The 19,922-nt window shown below is 39.8% G+C and overlaps 1 protein-coding gene across 3 annotated transcripts in view; it reads right to left on the bottom strand.

Annotated features, from left to right (window-relative positions):
- Positions 1–827: 827 nt before the first annotated feature.
- LOC128374087 (oxysterol-binding protein-related protein 10-like) overlaps positions 828–19,922 on the bottom strand; it is an 81,665-nt gene continuing 62,570 nt past the window's right edge. For all 3 annotated transcript variants that reach the window (XM_053334332.1, XM_053334331.1, XM_053334333.1), the window contains 6 exons: positions 11,771–11,920; positions 11,117–11,615; positions 4,748–4,934; positions 3,926–4,108; positions 3,202–3,355; positions 828–1,802 (listed from right to left, as the gene is read on the bottom strand). In XM_053334332.1, coding sequence (XP_053190307.1) covers positions 1,758–1,802; positions 3,202–3,355; positions 3,926–4,108; positions 4,748–4,934; positions 11,117–11,615; positions 11,771–11,920 — 1,218 coding nt within the window. In that variant the 3' untranslated portion in view covers positions 828–1,757. The remainder of the gene's footprint in view (positions 1,803–3,201; positions 3,356–3,925; positions 4,109–4,747; positions 4,935–11,116; positions 11,616–11,770; positions 11,921–19,922) is intronic.

The raw sequence follows: 19,922 nt of genomic DNA on the forward strand, positions 1-19,922 counted from the left end.
TCCTGAACAATTTAGTAGTTTGGCAGGGCGCGTTATCCTGCTGAAAGAGGCCACTGCCTTCAGAGGAAACCGTTGCCATGAAGGGGTGTACTTGTTCTGCAACAATGCTCAGGTAAGTGGTTTGTGTAACATCTGAATGAATTCCAGGACCTGAGGTTTCCCAGCAGAACATCACACTGCCTCTATCGGCTTCCCTTCTTCTTCCTTCGTCCTGGTGCCGTCTGATTCACGTGATTCATTCTTCCAGCACTCCAAGGTTCAGTTCTGATGCTTAGATGCCCATTGTAGATGCTATCGACAGTGGACTGGGGTTAGTATGGGACTCGGACCGGTCTGCAGCTATGCAGCCCCTTACCCAGCAAGCTGCAATGCTGACACCGGTCTTTTTCGGACCAGATGGGCTAGCCTTCACTTCCCATGTGCACCCATGACCCCATCGTAGGGTCATTGGTTGTCCTTCGTTGGACCGCTTTGATAAGTACTGACCACAGCGTACTGGGAAGACCCCACAAGACCTGCCATTTTGGAGATGTTCTGACCCGGTCGTCTAACCATCACAATTTGGCTCTAGTCAGTCGCTATCAGCTTCAAGGTTTTAACAAGTTCAGTGTTATCCAGTCAGTGGTTTTAATGTTTTGGCTGATTGGTGTATATTTCGTACGTATCATTGTGTTTTTATGACCTTAGAATCAGCCTTTTATATCCACACACAGAGCAGGTCCTCTTCCATGGAGGCCACCATTTTTCTAAAGTAGCCCAGAACGGCCAAACCAAACACTCTCTAGAGAGGGCCTTTCATGTGTTTCATGAGTTTTGCAGCTTACTGTTTGTTCTTCTACAGGCTTGGGAGGGGAGAGGTTATCAGCTGGCTTGTAATCTACAATTTCACCACTAGATGCCACTTAATCGTATACACTGATCCTTTAAAGCAGAGGTGTCCCACGTAACAGCTGGAATACTGAACATGAAGCGACATGGAAAAATGAAAAGGTACAACACAATAAGCATGTGTGGGCACACTCAGAACAAGATGGAAAAGAAGCAGACTATTAAAATGTGCCTATATACATTCATAGTGCAGACAGACAATCAGGAACTTTTTATATACTCTCTAGAAACCAATGTACTTTACTCTATAATAATATATATTAACACATAATTTATTTAAAGTTTGTTTTTACCTATGATTTTAAATCTGGTTAAGTGATCTTATTTCCTGTAAAGCTCTTAGAGACCACCCTGATTGGTAAAAGCCATAGATATAAAATAGTACATTTATTTCTATGGTAAAAGTGCTCAGCTACAGTATTATGTGTTAACAAGGGATTTGACTTCATTCTAATGCTGTATGACAAACTAAAAGCTTGGAAACAAACATTGACCATGTCTGAGAAAACAAAAAGAAAACACCAGTGGCAAACTTCATTAGTGTGCGTGTGCAAAAAAGGCCTTGGCAAGGTGAAAAATAGAAATACTCTACTTTGAATAGTAATACTATATTAACTGTATATAAAAATGTAGTTTTGTCCCAGAGGCTCAAACCCCCTTCTTGGTTATAACAGTGGAGATCCCTTTGGCACCTTGCTTGTTTCCTGTTAGTGTCTCTATAGTGTCACTCTGTGAGTCTGTCGCTCTGGTCTGACGCTCTGTGGAGGACACTGCTCCCTACTGTATGTTTGACCTGCTGACCTCTGTCCTCAGTGTGGGGAGGTTAGGGTCTCAGTTATTGTCCATGAGAAGAGATCGCTGCTCTGCTGTCAGGTGGACTTCCACAGTGGGCTGTTGTAGATCCAACCTTCTCCCTGCACATACAAGCAAAGGACATTGGACTATTAAAAACCACATGAACAGATTAAAAAAAAAAGTTTACCAAAATCACCTTAAGTACAAAGTAAAGTATCAATAGTGGGTATCTAGTCATGCAGATAGATTTGGTTTTCTTTGGTTTTGAAATATCCTATGAGACTTCCTCCTCTATAAATAAAGTAGAGGTAAATCCAGTTATTTGTGATGCTCACAGCTTTGAAATATGACATCTAAAAATATGATGGCAGCATGTCTTTACAGGAAAAAGCTCTTATACCATAGCTTCTTTTCACTTCAGGAACATTTCCATGGATCCAGAAACCGTACCTGTGTTTTCACAACAGGAAACATGGCCTATATTTGGTTTCTGGTTTTAAAAAAGTCCTTGCTCTAGGGACTATACTTTTCATTGGCCCTGGATCTGTCAGGGTGGAGTTTGCTGTAATGAGTGTTGCTGAAGGTAATCATAATCAAGTATCATCGGAGCTGGGGGCAATCATTTCCAAAATTACCACAGCACACGTGACCTTAATGACTCATTGGGGGAAAAAAATATTGATTTAGTATTTCAAGAGAGAAGTTGAAACTTTTTGTATAAGGACATTTAGTTCCTGGGACTTTTTGGTCAATACGTTGCTCAGGTTACATTGAGTAATTCTGATTTCGCTGGCATAACTTTTCAGAAGAACCAAAAACTGCCTTAAAAGACTGTTCACAAAGAGGACTGTGAATTATCTAGAGTAACAGGGAACTTTTTTTTGTAAAGGGAAGTTACTGCTGATTTTTTAATGCTGTGAACACCACAAAATTAAAAGTTAATTCACCTCAGTTATGTGGGGAAGCAGGCACAAATCCCAGAGACAGATTCCTCAAAACACTGGAGAATCTAATCAGAACTATCTGCATTACTGAACAACAGTAGAGCCGACACATACTGGATTTCTGAGGCTCGTATTAATATTGATATTTGAGAATTTTAGAAATCTGATAATGATGCATGCGCTGATATTTATTCATTTTACATAGACACATAATATACAGAAAATAAATCAGTAGGAATCCATTAAATTACTCTTCTAAACTATGTCAGTGCTCTCTTGTGGACAAACTATTATGGTCACGCTGTGTCCAATTTCTGTACTTATTAGTTGTTTATATAGACATACTGATAAATCTTTACTAATCTAATATTGGCCCAGCTGGTTTATTGGTCAACACTTTATAACACTTAAATGACCAATTAAAGTGACATTGAGGGGAATTTAATACATTTAGAAATGTAAGCATAGTAGGTGCAAACAGCTGTGCAGATGATCCTGATTCCTGAATTGTCACACCACCCTGCTGCTACACATCATTGTATCACAGTTAATCTCATTTTCCCTACACTGTTACCTCTTTAGTGAAGTATTTGGGTGTCCAGGGTTTGTTATCAGCTGCTCTCTGCCTCTCGTCCCCTCTCTGGCGCTCCTCCAGCCTGTGTTTGTGCTCCGTGGCCTCATCGATGTTCCCTTCCTTCAGCGACTTGGTGACATGTTGCCATAACCGCCTACGAGCATAAGTAAAATACAGAAAGATGATGAACTAATGTATCAACACATACATCTTACCTAACGATTTCAAAACTAATAAAATCGAGGGGAAACGATTTTTAATAATAATGAGATAGCGCTCAATAACAAAGGCTTTATTTTGAAAAGCTTAGACCGGAAACTGCCGGAGCTCCGTTAGTTTGACAGAAGATGAAACACAGATGTTTTTACTGTAAGTAAAAGTGCAGAGTTTCCAGCCTGCGTCAGACAATGCTGAGTTTACTGACTAATTATTAAAAACCAGGAAGTGATGTGTGAACTGTCGTCATGGTAACCTGCTCAGCACTAATATCTCTGCACATTTTCTGCTGTGTGTTGCATTAAGCGGCAGATAAAAGGCTGCTGCTGGGAAAGAAAATTAATTAAGCTGAATGGACAAGAAATGTCCAATAAAAAAAAAATCGTTTTAATAATCATGTTTTCAATTTTGACTCAAATAATCACGATTATGATTTTTTCCATAATCGAGCAGCCCTAATTGAATATCATAATCAACTGTGTCAGGTCTTTGCTGATGAGTTTCTCACCTGGATTCTGTCCGCCCTTGTTTGTCCGTGGGCCGCAGCATCTTCCTGGTGACCGGAAGTTTGGCCGTGTCGATCACTTTGGTTTCCCCGCTGCTGTAGGTGAACTCCAGTGTGCCGTTCCACTCGCCCTGCGCTTTGCAAACAATGGTGTTGGTCGGGTTGTGTTTGACCTCTGCAGTCACTCTGAATTAGCCAAACACAGAGACTGTTGTTAGTAAAATGTTGCCATCTGTCTGGTGCATTTTCAACATTAACTTCATATTTCAGGAGTTGCATAAACACAAACTTAAGATCAGCTGAATTATTCCTGTTTGGCTCCCACTGACTTACATTTTACAGCACAAGTGAATAAGAGTACCACTTTTCTTTCATTGCTGTCATGTTTTTAAAAGCCTTTTCTCATTGCAGGTGGAGGAATACGCAAACATCTGTTACAGTATGTTGTTTATGAGATAATAAAACTGAATCTTATAAAATCGTAGAAGAATATGTCCCATGTTTCATTCTTATAAATCATGAAAGAAAAATACAACAGTGTGTGATCCTTTTCTTATATTCAATGGTAAGAAAAAAGCTTTTAAAATGGAAATTTAACTTGCCCAAAAATTAAATAGGTGAATAAAGTCAGTAGTGTGTGACATAATCTGCCTGATATTTAATTAATGGTCGATGGTCGCCACATTAATTTTTATAATCACAGTGTGGAGCACAACACCAGTGTTAATGCAAGACAATCTCACAAATAAATTATTTCTTCTTGCCTGTTAAGTATTTATGAATGAAGTGAGGCAAGTAATTTAAGAGAGGCACAGAAACACTCGCCTGTGCACCTTCCCGCCATAGAAAGGTTTGGTGTGAAAGGTGACCGTGGCCATGTAGCCGCTCTTGGCACAGTTGATGGAGACTTTGCCCCCCAGCTCCACCCAGGGCACGGTGAGGATGGAACGGGCGTAGGCACAGGGCAACGTGAAGACGTACTCCTCGTCATGCTCCAGGAGATACAGGACTCCTGAGAGGAAGAAGAAAGAGAAGTCAAAACGCACAAATGCACAGAAACAAAGAAGAAAACTGAGATAAAGCTTATAGTTAGGGCTCTTAGAGCTCTTAGCTTATGCTGCTATAGACTTAGACTGCCGGGGGACTCCCATGATGCACTGAGCTCCTCTCTCCTCCTCTCTCTCTCTCTCTCTATCCATCCATCTATATCCATTAACATTCATGTACTATTAATGCATTCAATAATCTAAACTTCTTCCCAGAGTTGTCTGTGCTTTCTGGTCTCACAGGTAATCTGGGCCTGTAGACGTCCGGATGATAGATTCCAGTCCCGGACCTTCTAGCTTCATTGTTGATTTTCATTGTTCATTGTGTCTCAACCCCAACCGGTCGAGGCAGATGTTCTCCCACTCTGAGTCTGGTTCTGAGGTGTCTTCCTGTTAAAAGGGAGTTTTTTCTTGAATGTTGGGTCTCTTTAAAGTTAAAACCTGAAGAGTTCGGTTTAGAACCTGCTCTATGTGTAAAGAGTCTTGAGATGACTTTGTTGTGATTTGGTGCTGTACAAATAAAGATTGATTGATTGATAAAATGTTCTCATGTTGGGGATTTATATATTTGCTGAGAGTGTGAGAAAACTAGCCTGTCAGGGAGAACTAATACCTCCAATATGATTCCCTAATTTGTTAAAAATTTTGAGGGAGCTGATACTGTACTCTCAACAGTTCAAATCAGATGAGGCATGTCGAGCAGCAATCCACTGAGTCACTCCTCCTCCCAGATGTTTTTATATCCGGCCCCGCTGATTTCCCTGCACACCGCCTCTCTTTGTCTTCACACATAATCAAATATTCAACTAATAAAGACTAATTTAATCTCTGGGCCTGGTATGTAGATGTTTTCTACGAGATGATCATGTGTCCCTCAGTGAGTTTCATCGTAAAACACAGCAGGCAGTGTAGAGGATGAAACTAAATATTATGTATTAATTAGAGATGGACATGAGTTCTTGAATACTCGATTTGGACGTCAGTTTTTTATTCAACTTTATTTTCTTTGTTAAAAAAAAACACAGAAATATATATAGATATAATATAAACATAAATGGATCCTGTTCTATAGTAAAAGTTAAAAGGTCAAGATGTAGTGATGTAACTTCTCTTTCTGTTGTTTTTTGTGTTGTTTTTTTTAACCCTCCTGTTGTCCTCAAGTCAAGGAAGGAAAGGAGGGAGGGAGAAGGAACGAAAGGAGGGAGGAAGGAAAGGAGGGAGGAAAGAAAGAGAGAAGGAAGTAAGGAAGGAAATGAGGAAAGAAGGAAGGAAGGAAGGAAAGAAGGAAAGTCAAAACAGCCAGGGTCAATTTGACCCGGGAGGACGACACAAGGGTTAAAAGTAAAAACAATGTTGAGCGTTTTCTGCAAGTAATCACTCAATCCAATTTTTTATTCAACTTCTTTTTTTTTCTTTGTTAAAAAAACACACAAATGGATCCTGTTCTATATTAAAAGTTTACACTTTTTTTTGGACGTAGATGTAGTGATGTAACTGCTCTTTTTGTTGTTTTTTTTTAACCCTCCTGTTGTCCTCGAGTCAAGGAAGGAAAGGAGGGAGGAAGAAGGAAGTAAATGAGGAAAGAAGGAAGGAAAGCAGGAACAAGTCAAAACAGCCGGGGTCAATTTGACCCGGGAGGACGACACAAGGGTTAAAAGTAAAAACAATGTTCAGCGTTTTCTGTAAGTAATCACTCAATCCAATATTACAGGCAGAAGAGCAACTAGGCATCAGAGTAATGTTTGGAAGTATTTTAACAAAAATAAATGAGAACCAACATGCAGTGCGAGCTACTCTATAATCATTTAAAACCAGTACCTGAATGCTGAAATTATTCAAAATTCACATCTCTAGTATAATATTGAATTAAGTTAATCACTAGGCCACTAATTTTAATCAGGGCACTCTCATATGCTGTTATGTTAATTGTTTTCTACAGTCTATGAATCACTCATTACAGCAGCAGCTTTCAGTCTTACTAAATGTTGACAAAAGCAGAGTTTAATGGTTTGTGCCCAGGCCAAAAAAAAAAAGTTACATGAACTAAACTTATTTAATTATATATGATAAAATTATATATTTGAATTATTATTACAACCATTATAACCATTTATTTTTCTCGTTGGTTATTGTTTCCGGTCAATCACCTCTGGACATATTCTGATTTAACACAACTATATATGTGTGTGTCTGCAAGCATGAGTGTGTGCATTATTATGTATTACATTATCTGTATGGATATATATGTGTCTGTGTATTTTATATGTGCATACATAATGATATTTATGTTTCTGGGGAATTAGATTGCTTCTTTTAGCCATGACATGTCAGTCCCAAGGTGTGTCTAGATTGGCGACCAAGGGGAGCTTTGGCCGTCTTACGTGATCCCCAGATACATAAGTATACATATATATACTGTATATACTGTATATGCTATATGTTGTATATATTATGTCTCAATAAAAACAATCATAAAAACCCTGATCCAATGAAAGCTCTCTGTGAAGAAGCTTATTCAAACCAATTTATACTTCATTAATGCAATTTATGTTAGCATAATGGATACAGTGATTTCCCATGAGAGGCCATTATAGTTCTTTTATAGTCATTATGCTCTTTTATAGCGCCACATATAACTCACCGTCACTATTTATATCTTTCAATCAGTGTGTGAGTGATTTATTTTCTCTATAAGAATATGAGAGATCAACACTTTCCCCCTCCCAATTGTCCTCTGCCTCTCATATGTCAGTGAATATGATTCTGTTCTCACATCATCTTGCCCTCCACATGTGCAGCTATGTTTCACTGCAAAAAAAAAAAAAAAGCCTTCAGGGTTAAACTCTGTGTGCCACCAATGAAGCCATTAAATGACACAAAGGGTTGACATAGCAAGAGAAAAACCTCTATTTAAAGTCACAACAATGGCTTGTAGCTGGTATGTGATTCTGAGTATGTTTCAATTTATGTGAAGAGGAGACCCAGGCTGAACTGTGTGATTAACAGTCATTAATAAAAGAGTCCAAGTCTTACATGAATGATATGTGGTAGATCAGTGTGTGAACAAATTACAAGCCAGTGGAGAAAGAACTATTCAGAGCCTTTTACGTGTGAGTAAAAGTGGCAACCGATATGAAGTAATAACTCCAATCAAATCAAATAAAGTGGATATCGTCCCCAGTTTCAGGCTCTTAAATAAAGAATTTGCTCTTTGTGTCTTGACAAGTTTTACTGCTCAGCTGCAGTGGAAGGATAGTAACAAAAAGAAGGGATTTGGCACTAATAGGACAGTAAATTGACTAATTCGGACAGCTGAAGCTTCATATTAGCTTCAAATAAACTTTTAAATACATTTTTGTACAGAATGAGGACTGTGGATTTTGTCCTCCATCACTTAAGTGTATTATGAAGGGATGTGCTAATGACCAGTATGAACAGGAGGAATGATTACAGCATGAAAAACGAGTAAACTGTTGTGAACCTATCCTTTAAAGTACAGAAGTATCATCCATAAAGTGCACTTAAATTATACTAAGTTTAAGTACTCATTATGAAGAATTACTCTTTTAAAGCAAAGAATTTTAATTAGAGAGCTCCAGAAGTCCTCAGAGGTAGATCTTTAATGTTGTAGCACATAATTTTATGTTATGCATTTGGATGACTTCAGGAGCTCCACATTAAAGCTCCTTCATGTTAGTTGTGGGGCAAGTTACAATTAACTCAAATCACCAGTGTGGGTGTGCAGGGCCTTTCATTTATCATAATGCTTATTTTATAAGTTGATCATATGTATTTTTATGTCAATGTAGAAGACTGCAGTATTTTCCTGAAATGTATTAAAGTAGAATAAAATACATAAAAACTATACTTTAGTAAACTGCTATATTTTGTAAATCCGGGTATGTTGCTTCCTGCATGTAATTACGACTGAGAGGTGAGATTCTATTTTTCTTTCCTCTTTCCTTCCTTCCTTTCTCCCTCCTTCCTTTTTTCCTCCCTCTGTTCTACCTTCCTTCCTACCTTCTTTCCTCCTTCCTTCCTTCCTTCCTCCCTCTCTTCCTTTCTCCCTCCCTCCTTCCTTTTTTCCTCCCTCTTTCCTTCCTTCCTTCCTTCCTTCCTCCCTCCCTCCCTCCTTCCTTCCTTTTTTCCTCCCTCTGTCCTACCTTCCTTCCTTCCTTCCTCCCTCCCTCCCTCTTTCCCTTTCTCCCTCCCTCCCTCCTTCCCTTCCCTTTCCTCCCTTCCTTCCTTCCATCCTTCCTTCCTCCCTCCCTCCCTCTTTCCCTTTCTCCCTCCCTCCCTCCTTCCCTTCCCTTTCCTCCCTTCCTTCCTTCCTTCCTTCCTCCTTTCCTTGACTTGAGGACAACAGGAGGGTTAAGAATAGTTTCTTTCTTCTAGCATCAGAGGCAGAGCAGAGCAATCACTCATCAGAATGTCATTAAGGTCAAATCAAGACCCAGCAGGTGACATACGCAAAAAAAAGAAGCCTGCTGCTGTTTCCTCTCCTGCTGCTGACTCGCTGCCAATCAGCAGAGCCTGGGCCATTCGTAAAAACTGCTCTCAGGAAAGCAGCTGGAGAGCAATCAATACATCCTGCGGTCAGCTTATGTCATGTTTTCAGATGGCTGCATCAGCCTCTGTGCACTTGCTGCGTCACAACCTGCCGACAGGTAGTCAGAGGTACAGTAAGCATGAGAAAGCAAAAAACCAAATCTGTTCATGTATCTGGACTTCAGTCGATGGGTCTCAAGGACTTCCTGCGTATCCCGACTCAGGGTGACTCATCTCAAAACGGCCTGCACAGCGTGATGGTGCTGACAGAGACGTTTATGCTTTATTGATTGTCACGAGAGAGGTTGCATCCTCTTTCATGCAGAATGGGACACTGTGACAGTTTAACAGTGACACAAAAAAATGGGGGAAAATTCCTATTTCAGAAAATCTTTTGAGGTTTCACAATTCTCCCCCAATAGCTTCTCTTGTTATACAGCTGATAGAATACATCGGTAATAACAAGTGATTAGATTTAGTTATAATGACAATATGTGAGCTATATTTACATTAACAGGAACACCTTACATTTAAATAGTCCTTTTTTTTAAATAGTGTGTGTTTGAGTTTTACTTTTTACTGCTTAAATTATTCTGAAGTATTTTCAGCTGATACAACAGCAGGTCAAATACAAACTGTTTAAAATTCACACAAGTGAGTCATAGCAACCTGCATAATATTTAGCAATGTGTGCTAACAGATTCTATTAATTAATATATTTATAAAGCTACATAAGCCACATAGTCATTGTTGGTCATAAACACTACAAAATTATGATGCTATGGGAGTGATATAAATGTGTGGCATTTATTATATAACACAATAAACAAACTCAGAGTGATCAGTGAGATGTTTGATGGTCTCATAAAAAACAAAAACAAAAACAACTAACTTTTATGAACTTCCTCTAGTTTGTATTTAAAGTGTGATGTGTGTTGTCCTCTCCACTATTATGCTGATGTTTTACAGATGTTGGATCATTATGTCAGAATGGAGTTCTGCTTTCTAATGTGCTACATATTTCACTCAAAACAATATACAGAACTTAAAATGACCAAAGCTTATTGGATAAAGTCAGTTTTAAAGCATCAGAGGGAAAAAAGCACTTTGTCCAGTGTTTTTTGTTTTTTATTATTTGGATGGAATCTGACAATTCAACTATTCTTGCTCTGCTCATGTTTTTGTGTTTTTTATGTTTATGTCGTCCTCCAGGCCAGATCTTTATTAAATAAGGTGAGGTGTTAGAGCCATAATGGCCGCAGTTAGGTCTGGCTTGTGATTGGATGAGATGTCTTAACAAGTTGCCTGTGCTTCCAGTTAGACTGTGATAGATGTGCCTTATTATTGTATGTTTTGTGTCTTTGCTTCCATGTTTCTATTTTGTGTAGTAGAAAGTTTTCAATAGATGGTTGAAATGAAGAACACGGACTACGGAGTTTTATTGAGGCCCATGTCAACTATATGGTTGGACTCTATAGCTTAATGGATGGAGCCAACCTCAGGAGAGATCTTTGAGTTGAGTAAAGGTAAAGAAAAAGAAAAAAAAAAGGAATATTCAAAGTGTGATTTAAAAGTTGCACATTACAGTACATGGACTCACCTTCCCCGACCATGGACACTCCTATAGACATGCCCATGAACTTGCTCTTGGTCCATACGTGAGCGTTGACGCACATCCTCCTCTCCCGGCACTCACAGTAAAACCCTGAAACTGGTGGATGATGGGACACCTGCTCGCCCACAAAGCGGACTCTGTAGCAGCCTTCTGGCGAATCGTCAGGCTGCTGCGTGGTGTTGGGGCCCCTGCCTGGCTCCCGGGCGGACCCCGGGTTTGATCGGACCAAAGGTTTAACTTTGTCCCGAGGCACTTCCCAGGAACAGTGGAAGGTCTCGCCCAACACGGGGTTGTAGGGCTTCTTGGCCACGGCGCCCTTTCGCCCCTCGTGGAAGGCGGTCAGGTAGTACTCGACAAAGCGGACGATGCGGTCCTCGGCCGTGGTCCCAGCTGTGATTGACAGGAACATGTCGGGGTGGGCCATGAAGTTGGCGTACATCTCCAGCAGTGATCGCTTTTCCAAGATGAAGGTAGGCAGCACCACCTGGGAAAAACCAAAAAGTTCAAAAGGATGAGATTTATCTTGGGAAAATGACAAGAAAACAACAATTACACACAATAAAGATAATACTCATGACACATAAACTTCTTTCTTTGTGTGCCAGAGTTCTTAGGAGGCAGTAGTAGTCTTGTGAGTACCCGTGTGAGGTCCATGCCCAGTTTGAGCTGGGAGAGCAGGTGGAGGATGATGCTCCGCTGGTCATCCAGGACACCCAGGTCCTCCTCCTCGTTGTCCTCCGTGTCTGTCACCTCCTCACTGGGGCTGATGTCTTCCAGCCCTTGGTGCTGCTGTGAAGACAAGAAGAAAGAAGGTTCACTGATGCTTTACTCTTTTAGCAAGTGCGTTTAGAAGTCTGTGGTGGGTCTGCCGTAAACAGAAGGAAAACAAAAGATTTATAAAGAAGATTTAACCAATTCCATTTCTTTTTAAGTGGCTTTAGACAGAGAGATTAAACTTTCTCTTTTAGATTAAAGTAGGATAAAGTCATCATTGGTTTGGGTCATTTATGGGATTTTGTTGACAATAAGAATAATTTAGACTGGAGGTTTTCAAAGTGGGAGACGGACATCCCCAGGGGGGCTCCAAACAGTTCAGAGGAGGCTCAGTGAACATAAGTGATACAATATTACATTAGTTATAACATTGGTTATCAAATGGAGATCATAATGAATATCTTAAGTGTGTGATTTGGTTAAAGAGACAGTTCGGAGATACTGTTAAATAACATAATTACATAATTATGACCCCATAGGCATCCAGGAACTGAGCATGTAAACTAAGGGAGGTGGGAGGCTCAGGGGGGGCTTCTTTTTTCCAAGCTTTGTCTGCAGGGAGGCCCACAGACTCAGACTTTGAAAACCTCAGATATAGACTATTGTCAGTCTTATATTTTAACATTTGATGCATATTTTTTACTTACTTTTCTTCTAAGTTTTATGTTTTTTACATTGTCAATCCTCTCAAACTACTAAAAGGAAAGAATCTAAATAGGGAATGTTATTCTGACAATATTTCAGTTTTATCTGGACTCCTCTGCCCACATGTTGTTCCACGTGACACTTTCATTTGGAAAGGCCAAGAAAAGGAGGATGATGCCGGGTTTTTTTTTCCCCACACCAGCACTCAGCTGTCAATACCAAGGATAAGGTCGTGCAACTCATTTAGAGGCCAGTCAATCACAGAGGCAACCTATAAATACCAAAGGACACAACCTTATTTACTTTTCACTGCAGCCCATTCATACTCCACTCAGCCATGCCATCCCGCCTCTAAAACCACTTTCCCCCGTTTCGTGCTACCATAGGAGCACCGCATTTAGATTTCTCGCTCGCTTCTAAGAGCCTTCAACGATGACCTGCACAATGCCTCCATGTGGACACGATACGCAGCATTGGTCAGAGCTGGCACAAGTCGTGTCCTTTGTTTGCGCTCTAGCATTCAGCTGAGAAAGGATACAGATGAGGTTAAAGAAGAGCCTTTGATATCTCCTGCAGTAACTTGGGGCAGCAGGAAGAAGAAGGAGAAAAAAAAGAAAGAGGCTAATGTATAATGCAGAAAGTGCTCTCAAGCCTGTGGGCAACAAAAACTCTCTGTACTTCCTCTCCGCGCCCCACTGCTCTTTATCCTCCATATCTTTATCTGTGTTCCTGTGCAATAACAGTCATAGATACAGTACATATGTGTCTTTTTCTCCAACTGGTGCGTATCTCATTTTAGTGAAGATGCTGCTGGAAAGAGGAGCAAAATATGGAGAGACACTGAGGGGGAAATCTGAACTGAAATTCCTGCCAGTGTAATTGCATGAAGTGCTCCAGCAGCAGAGAGGAGAGGAGAGGGGGGGGGGGGGAAACGCAGAAGAGAGAGATTTCCAGGACAAGAGTGCTTGCCTGTCACCTGAATATTTCATTCCCTGCATGCATGCCAAAAGCCACACTCCACACACACACACTGCACCAAAACATTTCTGCACAAAAAGACACAAGTACACACACGCACATACAAGAACACACACGAACAGGAGTCCCTGGAGCTGGTTGGCTCTCGGAGCAGAGTGATATATATAGAAGTGAAAGGGAAAAGAGGGAGGTAAGGGGAGGTCTGTTATGATTCCAGCGGTTCTAACTAATTAAAGAGGCTCTTGACAGCAACAGGAAATTACTGCTGAAGAGGTCAGAGCATCTCTGCGGAAACCCTTGAGTGGATATATTGGACATACTTGTCATTACAGTAGCTCAGACTTCTTAATGCGATTTAACTTGTAAAAATGTGGATAATAATGTCTCTCGAATAATAGATAAGGATAGAGAGTGTTAAGATGTATGAGTTAACAGTGCGAGGAGGCAGAGGAGGAGAAACTGACCAAAACACAAAGGTTTTTTTAATTAGTCTCGCTATGTATGTCAGACATAACATGACAGTTCTCATTTGTACATTTGGATTGTATTCTACTGTATAGTAATGAATGATTGAATGTCTCAAAATATCAAATGTACCCTGCATGCCATGTCTTTCCATTATAACCAGTGTGCAAAATACTGTGTGACAATCTAGATCCAAGCTACACAAGAACAAGCAAGTTTTTTGTTTGTTTATTTGCTCTATTTATTTCTTTGTTCTGCGACTGAAGGACTGTCGTAGGACTTTTTAATGAGTTTCTTGGAGACAAACAAAGGATTTTATTTTGTTAGTAGTTGAAATTAGTTCATGTGCACATTTCATATTTTTCATTTATTGTTTTAAATATGCAGACAAGGAACAAATTGCATTCAAATGCTGTTAGTGCTTTGACTACAATGTATTTTTATTGTGTTATTATAAAAACTGCATAAAAAATAAAGCTTACTGAGTAGATAAATAGGCCCATTGTTGAGACCCCCCCCCCCCCCCCCCCCCCCAATAACATTTCATTTTGATATTCTCTAAGACCACCTGTATATCGCTCACTGAATATATCACATATTTTAACTTTTCACACCCACTTTTCAACCTGCAGGATGTTAGCACAGGATGCTAGTTCAGGACATTAGCACCAACCATCACAGACTGCTAGTGTGATGAAAAGTCACATGAATGTTATATACTGTATGTAGCAAAATAACAAAGTCTTGATCATTGTGGTTATTTTCAAAAAGAATACCCTGCAGCAAAAACAAAGTACATAATTCTAACCTTAAAAGTATTGTAGTAAAGGGTTAGCCAATAGCGAAATTAGCAAAATCGCTAAATTTGATAGATGCCACTTTCTAATAAGGCAGCCTTAATGTAGCTTTTTAAAAATGTAACTATGGCTTTATTGACAGTTACAGTAATACATCATTAATGAAGCTTTATAGATCAGTAATAATCTATTAATAAGAACAACGTTTGCATTGTGAAGCTGCCTTACAGTGTTTGGACCATGTGACCTAAATCCATTCATTAACGACTTATTAAGATTTCTAACTTGATGGATTATTTAACATCACACTGTACCAGCCAAATTGATTTCTGGCAACCTGGCAACCCAAAAGATGCTTTTTATTAATGTCTTATAACTGATCTATGAAGGTATAGTGAATTTTTAACCATCAATAAATCACTATATAACAGATCCTCATTATTAGAGAATTGTCTACTAATATTATTTTGTACATCTTATCCATGAGACTGGGAGGAACTTTGGCTTTTCCTTTTAGTCCACTTCAAAAAAACATTTGAACAACTTGTACAGATGCTGAAAATGTTTACCAGAAGAACGAGCCCCGCTGGCTACTTTGTTCTATAATTTATGAAGTCAACAAAGAGCCTCAGTGTTGGAGGAAAACTATGTCTCCCATTTCAGATCAGTAGTGTTTACTGCTAAGATGCACGAGTGTAACCCCTCCAGGCTGCAAAAAACCCCATTTTTAAAACATTATGCAAAGACAATATGTTAGGGTGAAGGATGAATACATGCACAACACACACAAAAATATAAGCTTAAAATAAACACTCACACTGCATTGCTGTGTAGCTACAGGCTTGACCTGCATAATACTGGATCGCATCTCCAAAAAGGGAAAAAAGTAGCACAGCCTCAACAACCAGCAGTAAAAATCCACCAAAAGGAGAGAAGTCAAAGATGAGTCCTTGCTTCACGAGGCTCCAGTTAAGAGCAAAACTCAATTAAAGAGGCAAACTCTCAGCGGGAAAACCTGAAGAAAATTGTATCTTTTGAAGAGTTTAAAGCTCTGAGAGGTGAAGAAAACAAAAAGAAATACACATCTTCCTCATCTGAGAGAGTTTTCTGTTTCTGACTGAGTGAGCGGTATTCAAAGAAAAAAAAAAGGAGTCTTTTGTTGGAGCGTTGTGCAAATGTGGCTGAGTTAAGGTGGTGAGCAGCTGTGCGTGACTCTTGCAGAGAGTGCGTCTCCTCTCTGCCCACCACCCACTCTGAAAAAACGAGGAGGAGGAGGAGAGTGGAGGGGGGGGGGGATTGGGGGAGAAGAAAAAAAGCTCAGGGAAAGTCCCAGTGACGTTTCCCTCTGCACCCCTCCCATCATCCCTTTGCTGTGTTTCCCTATATCGTTTTTTTTTTTTACCCTTTACTCCCCTCACAGCATCTACCTCATCACTTGTTCCTCTGCTCGCCTCCCTCTTGTCCCCTTCTGACATGCTTCATCCCCTCCTCCTCCTCTCTTCCTCCATCTTTCCTGCTTTTATCTAGCATCCCAACCCCCTCACTTATCTCTGTCTTCTTCCTCTTCTGCACATGCGGGTGGGGTGTGCATATCAGCCTGCTTAATTACCACTAGTCTGCAGTCCTACAGTACTCAACTCTTTTCCAGGAACTCATGGGCGTCTGTCTGGTTCTCCAAAACACTTTATCTCTCTTTTTTTTGCAAACTCCTTTCCCTTCTATCTCTATCTCTTCCTCTGTTGTCTTCCCTAAATCTGCTCCATCCTGTCAGTCTTCCTTCTAATTGACTCCAGTCTCCTGTTTGATTCATTCTTGTTCTCTCTCTTCCTCTGCCCTCGCACTGTCATCTCCGTCATCATCTCTTTCATTCACCCTCCTTTCCATTCATCTCTCTCTCTCTCTCTCTCTCTGCTATTTTGTTTCATCATCATCTTTCTCCTTAACTGTCTCCCTCATCCATTCGCATAGTCCCCCCCCCTCTCCCGCCCCCTTCTGTTCTCTTTATTCTCCAACTCTGAACGCTTCTCGCTCTTTTGTTTCTATCTCACTTACAAAGCATCAGGGGAGAGTGTGGGCGCCCACAGATAGGGCAAGTCTGCTTGTGCTCCCACTTCAAAGACTCCTTTTCTCCGTTCGACCAGGCTAAACTTTGAGGGCTGGTCCTCTTTCGCCAGCCACCCCCCTTCACCCCCCTATCACCATCACCTCTATTTGCTTTCTTTGTTGAAACACCATCTGAGAACCAGGGGATAGAGTAGGTGTATGAGACTCAACTCCCAAACCATTTGTTATGAAATCGCTCTCCGACAGTAGTGTCCTCTTTCTAGCTCTGCCTTTGCCTTTGAAGTGTGTAAAAGTGGATTTCTGCTCCCTTCGGGCACAGGCAAGAAAAGAGAAAGTCAGATGGTAGCCTGAATTGTTTCCTCATAACCAGAGCAACGATGCCAGATTTGGAGCACAAATTAAATATTTTGTCTCGACCCAGCTCAAACTAGATTTTAATTTAGTTTCTGTTTTTCCAGCTGTGTTTTCCTCCACATGGATGAAAACTAGATTTGACCCTCTCAAGCAAATATAGCAAGACTCGGCAGCTCAAATTCAGTATTTAAATGATTAGACTCATCTTAAAATTATACCACCATTAAGTTCATAAGTCTCATCACTGCAGTAAGAACATGCACAGACATACTGAGATTATGATATATGACTTTGGAAGCAAAGATCTAGATAGAAGGTTGATATGATTAACTTAATTGGACAACTTTAAATTAACTTTAAATATTTTGTCATTATCTGTTAAAAATCACAAGATTTACAATATAAAATGTAGAAAAGCAGCAAATACTCAAATCTGAGAAGCTTTAAACAGTGAATGTTTGCCATTGTCTCCTGATAAATAGATAATATTGATAATTTCCTCATATCAGCAGAGTTGACACACCAATTTATCAACTAATCATTTCAGTACTATTTCAGTTCTTATGAATGCTTATCAAGACTAAAATAATACAGCCATGCTAGCAACACTGTTAGCCTGCTAACATTCACACAACAACAGAGCTAACATGCTGATATTTAGCAGGTAATGTTATCAAATTCACCATCTCAGTTTAGTGCTTAAGGGATAATTAGCGTTTTTTTACAACCTGGACCTTATTTCTAGCATAAAATACGATCATTTACTCACCCAGACAACTTTGGTGTCATTTGGAGTCATTCAGACGAAATTAGCTCCAGTGGAGCGCCGTTTATATCCATATAATGCGAGTACACGGGGCACCGAAGCGCAGCCTCTATATAACGCATTATCTGCCGGGAAACTAGTTCATTTCACCAATATTTAGTTATGATACGTTAGTGCTATTCACCTCCGAGCCCGTGGTGGCATGTGAGGCCAGGAGATACGCGTCTGGATGTGTCAATAAACGTCTGTATCGCAACACGCTCAATGATAAACCGGGCTGTGGTAGAGACGTTTGGAAATGACATCATCCAGATTAGAGGTTACTAGGACAACCTACAGACCCCGGATGTTGATAACATGCCACCACGGGCTCGGAGAGGAATAGCACTAACGTATCATAACAAAATATTGGTGAAATGAACTAGTTTCGCGGTAGATAATGCGTATATATACTGTATATATTATATAGGTGAGTAAGTGATCGTATTTTATGCTAGAAATAAGGTCCAGGTTGTAAAAAACGGCAATTATCCTTTAACATGCTAACACTTGCCAATTAACACTGAACATAAAGAACAGCCAAAGTTGTTGAGAGTGCCATTAGTTATAGTTATAGTTTAGATATTTGGTCAGTGATGGCACTAAATGAAAATTTAAAAGAAACACCAAAATGATTCAAACTATGTGCACAAACTTTCATGCCAATCCATCCAGTAGTGTGTGGAGATATTTCACTTTGAACCAAAAATGTCAACTTCATGGCACTAAAAGGAAAAATGAGGATTCCTCTGGGGGAGACATCTGTACAAAATCTCGAAGCAATTCATCAAAATTGTTTAGCCTAGGTCTGTGCTTGGCTAAAAAATGTCCTTACACACTGCACAGCCCAAACTGTCTGTCCTCTTGATGCATGCCATTGCTGTTGACTCATAATGTGTCATCGCATCAGTGCAACATATCAGCCATCATTTTGACACTGCTCCTCATATTATACCCAAACAAGATACTAATACTGACATTTCATTGACAAAACCTGCATGTATTCACCTTTTAGGTAATATTAGTATATATAATGTCACTTAAGCTTAATCTTCTTGTAATTGCAGATTACAGGTCTTGTGTATCGAGACTATAGGCGCCTAGATGTGTTTTTCGCTTCACTTTTAATGAACCTTCAGTCAGCAGTGTGTGCACTTGTGGCATTAGCAATCATAGCATGTTCAAAACACAATCATTGGTTCAATTTAGTCAAACAATCACTTAACTCCCTGAATGTGTGCTGAATGCTTATCCTTTATTTAAATAAGAAACACCGCCTGAAAGAGCAGGTTATTTGAATAAATGCACGGATCCACTTACTTAACTAAGCAGCAGGTTTGTATTTTCTAAGCTCTCCTTATTCTCTTAAATGTCAGGTGTGTGTTTTGAATGTCAGCTTCCAGTCTGTCAATTTAAAGTATACAAGTGTTTATTCTTATTTACTTGTGAGATACTTATATTTTACATTAATAAGGAGCTTTAAAGGCAGTTAAATAGTAGATGATGTTTAGACAGACTGAAATAAAGTAGTGCACATTGTTCTAACTAGACTGTACTTCCAGCATTACATAACATTTTCAGGAAGTGGAAAAAATAAAAATTGGGAAAGGAATGAAACCATAAAAGGTGATAGAAGCAGTGAACTAATACAATTATTTCTGGCTAGCAGGAGTAAGAATACAACAGTAGTGGGGGAAAAAGAGGTGGAAAAGCAGCTCAGATGCACCATCAACATGGAAAAAATGCCATGAATAAAGCACAGGCTTGAGTCCCCACTTGAATGGTTATGAATCAACACTGAGCCAGAATCAGACCTCGGAAAAATCTCTCCTGCTTCCTCTTCAAAAACGAGACAAGTGGAGCTGAGACTTCGGGTCATGTATAAATTATAATGAGCAGCAGAATGCGT

The sequence above is a fragment of the Scomber japonicus genome, chromosome 15 (genome assembly GCF_027409825.1).
Source record: "Scomber japonicus isolate fScoJap1 chromosome 15, fScoJap1.pri, whole genome shotgun sequence".
Lineage (NCBI taxonomy): Eukaryota > Metazoa > Chordata > Actinopteri > Scombriformes > Scombridae > Scomber > Scomber japonicus.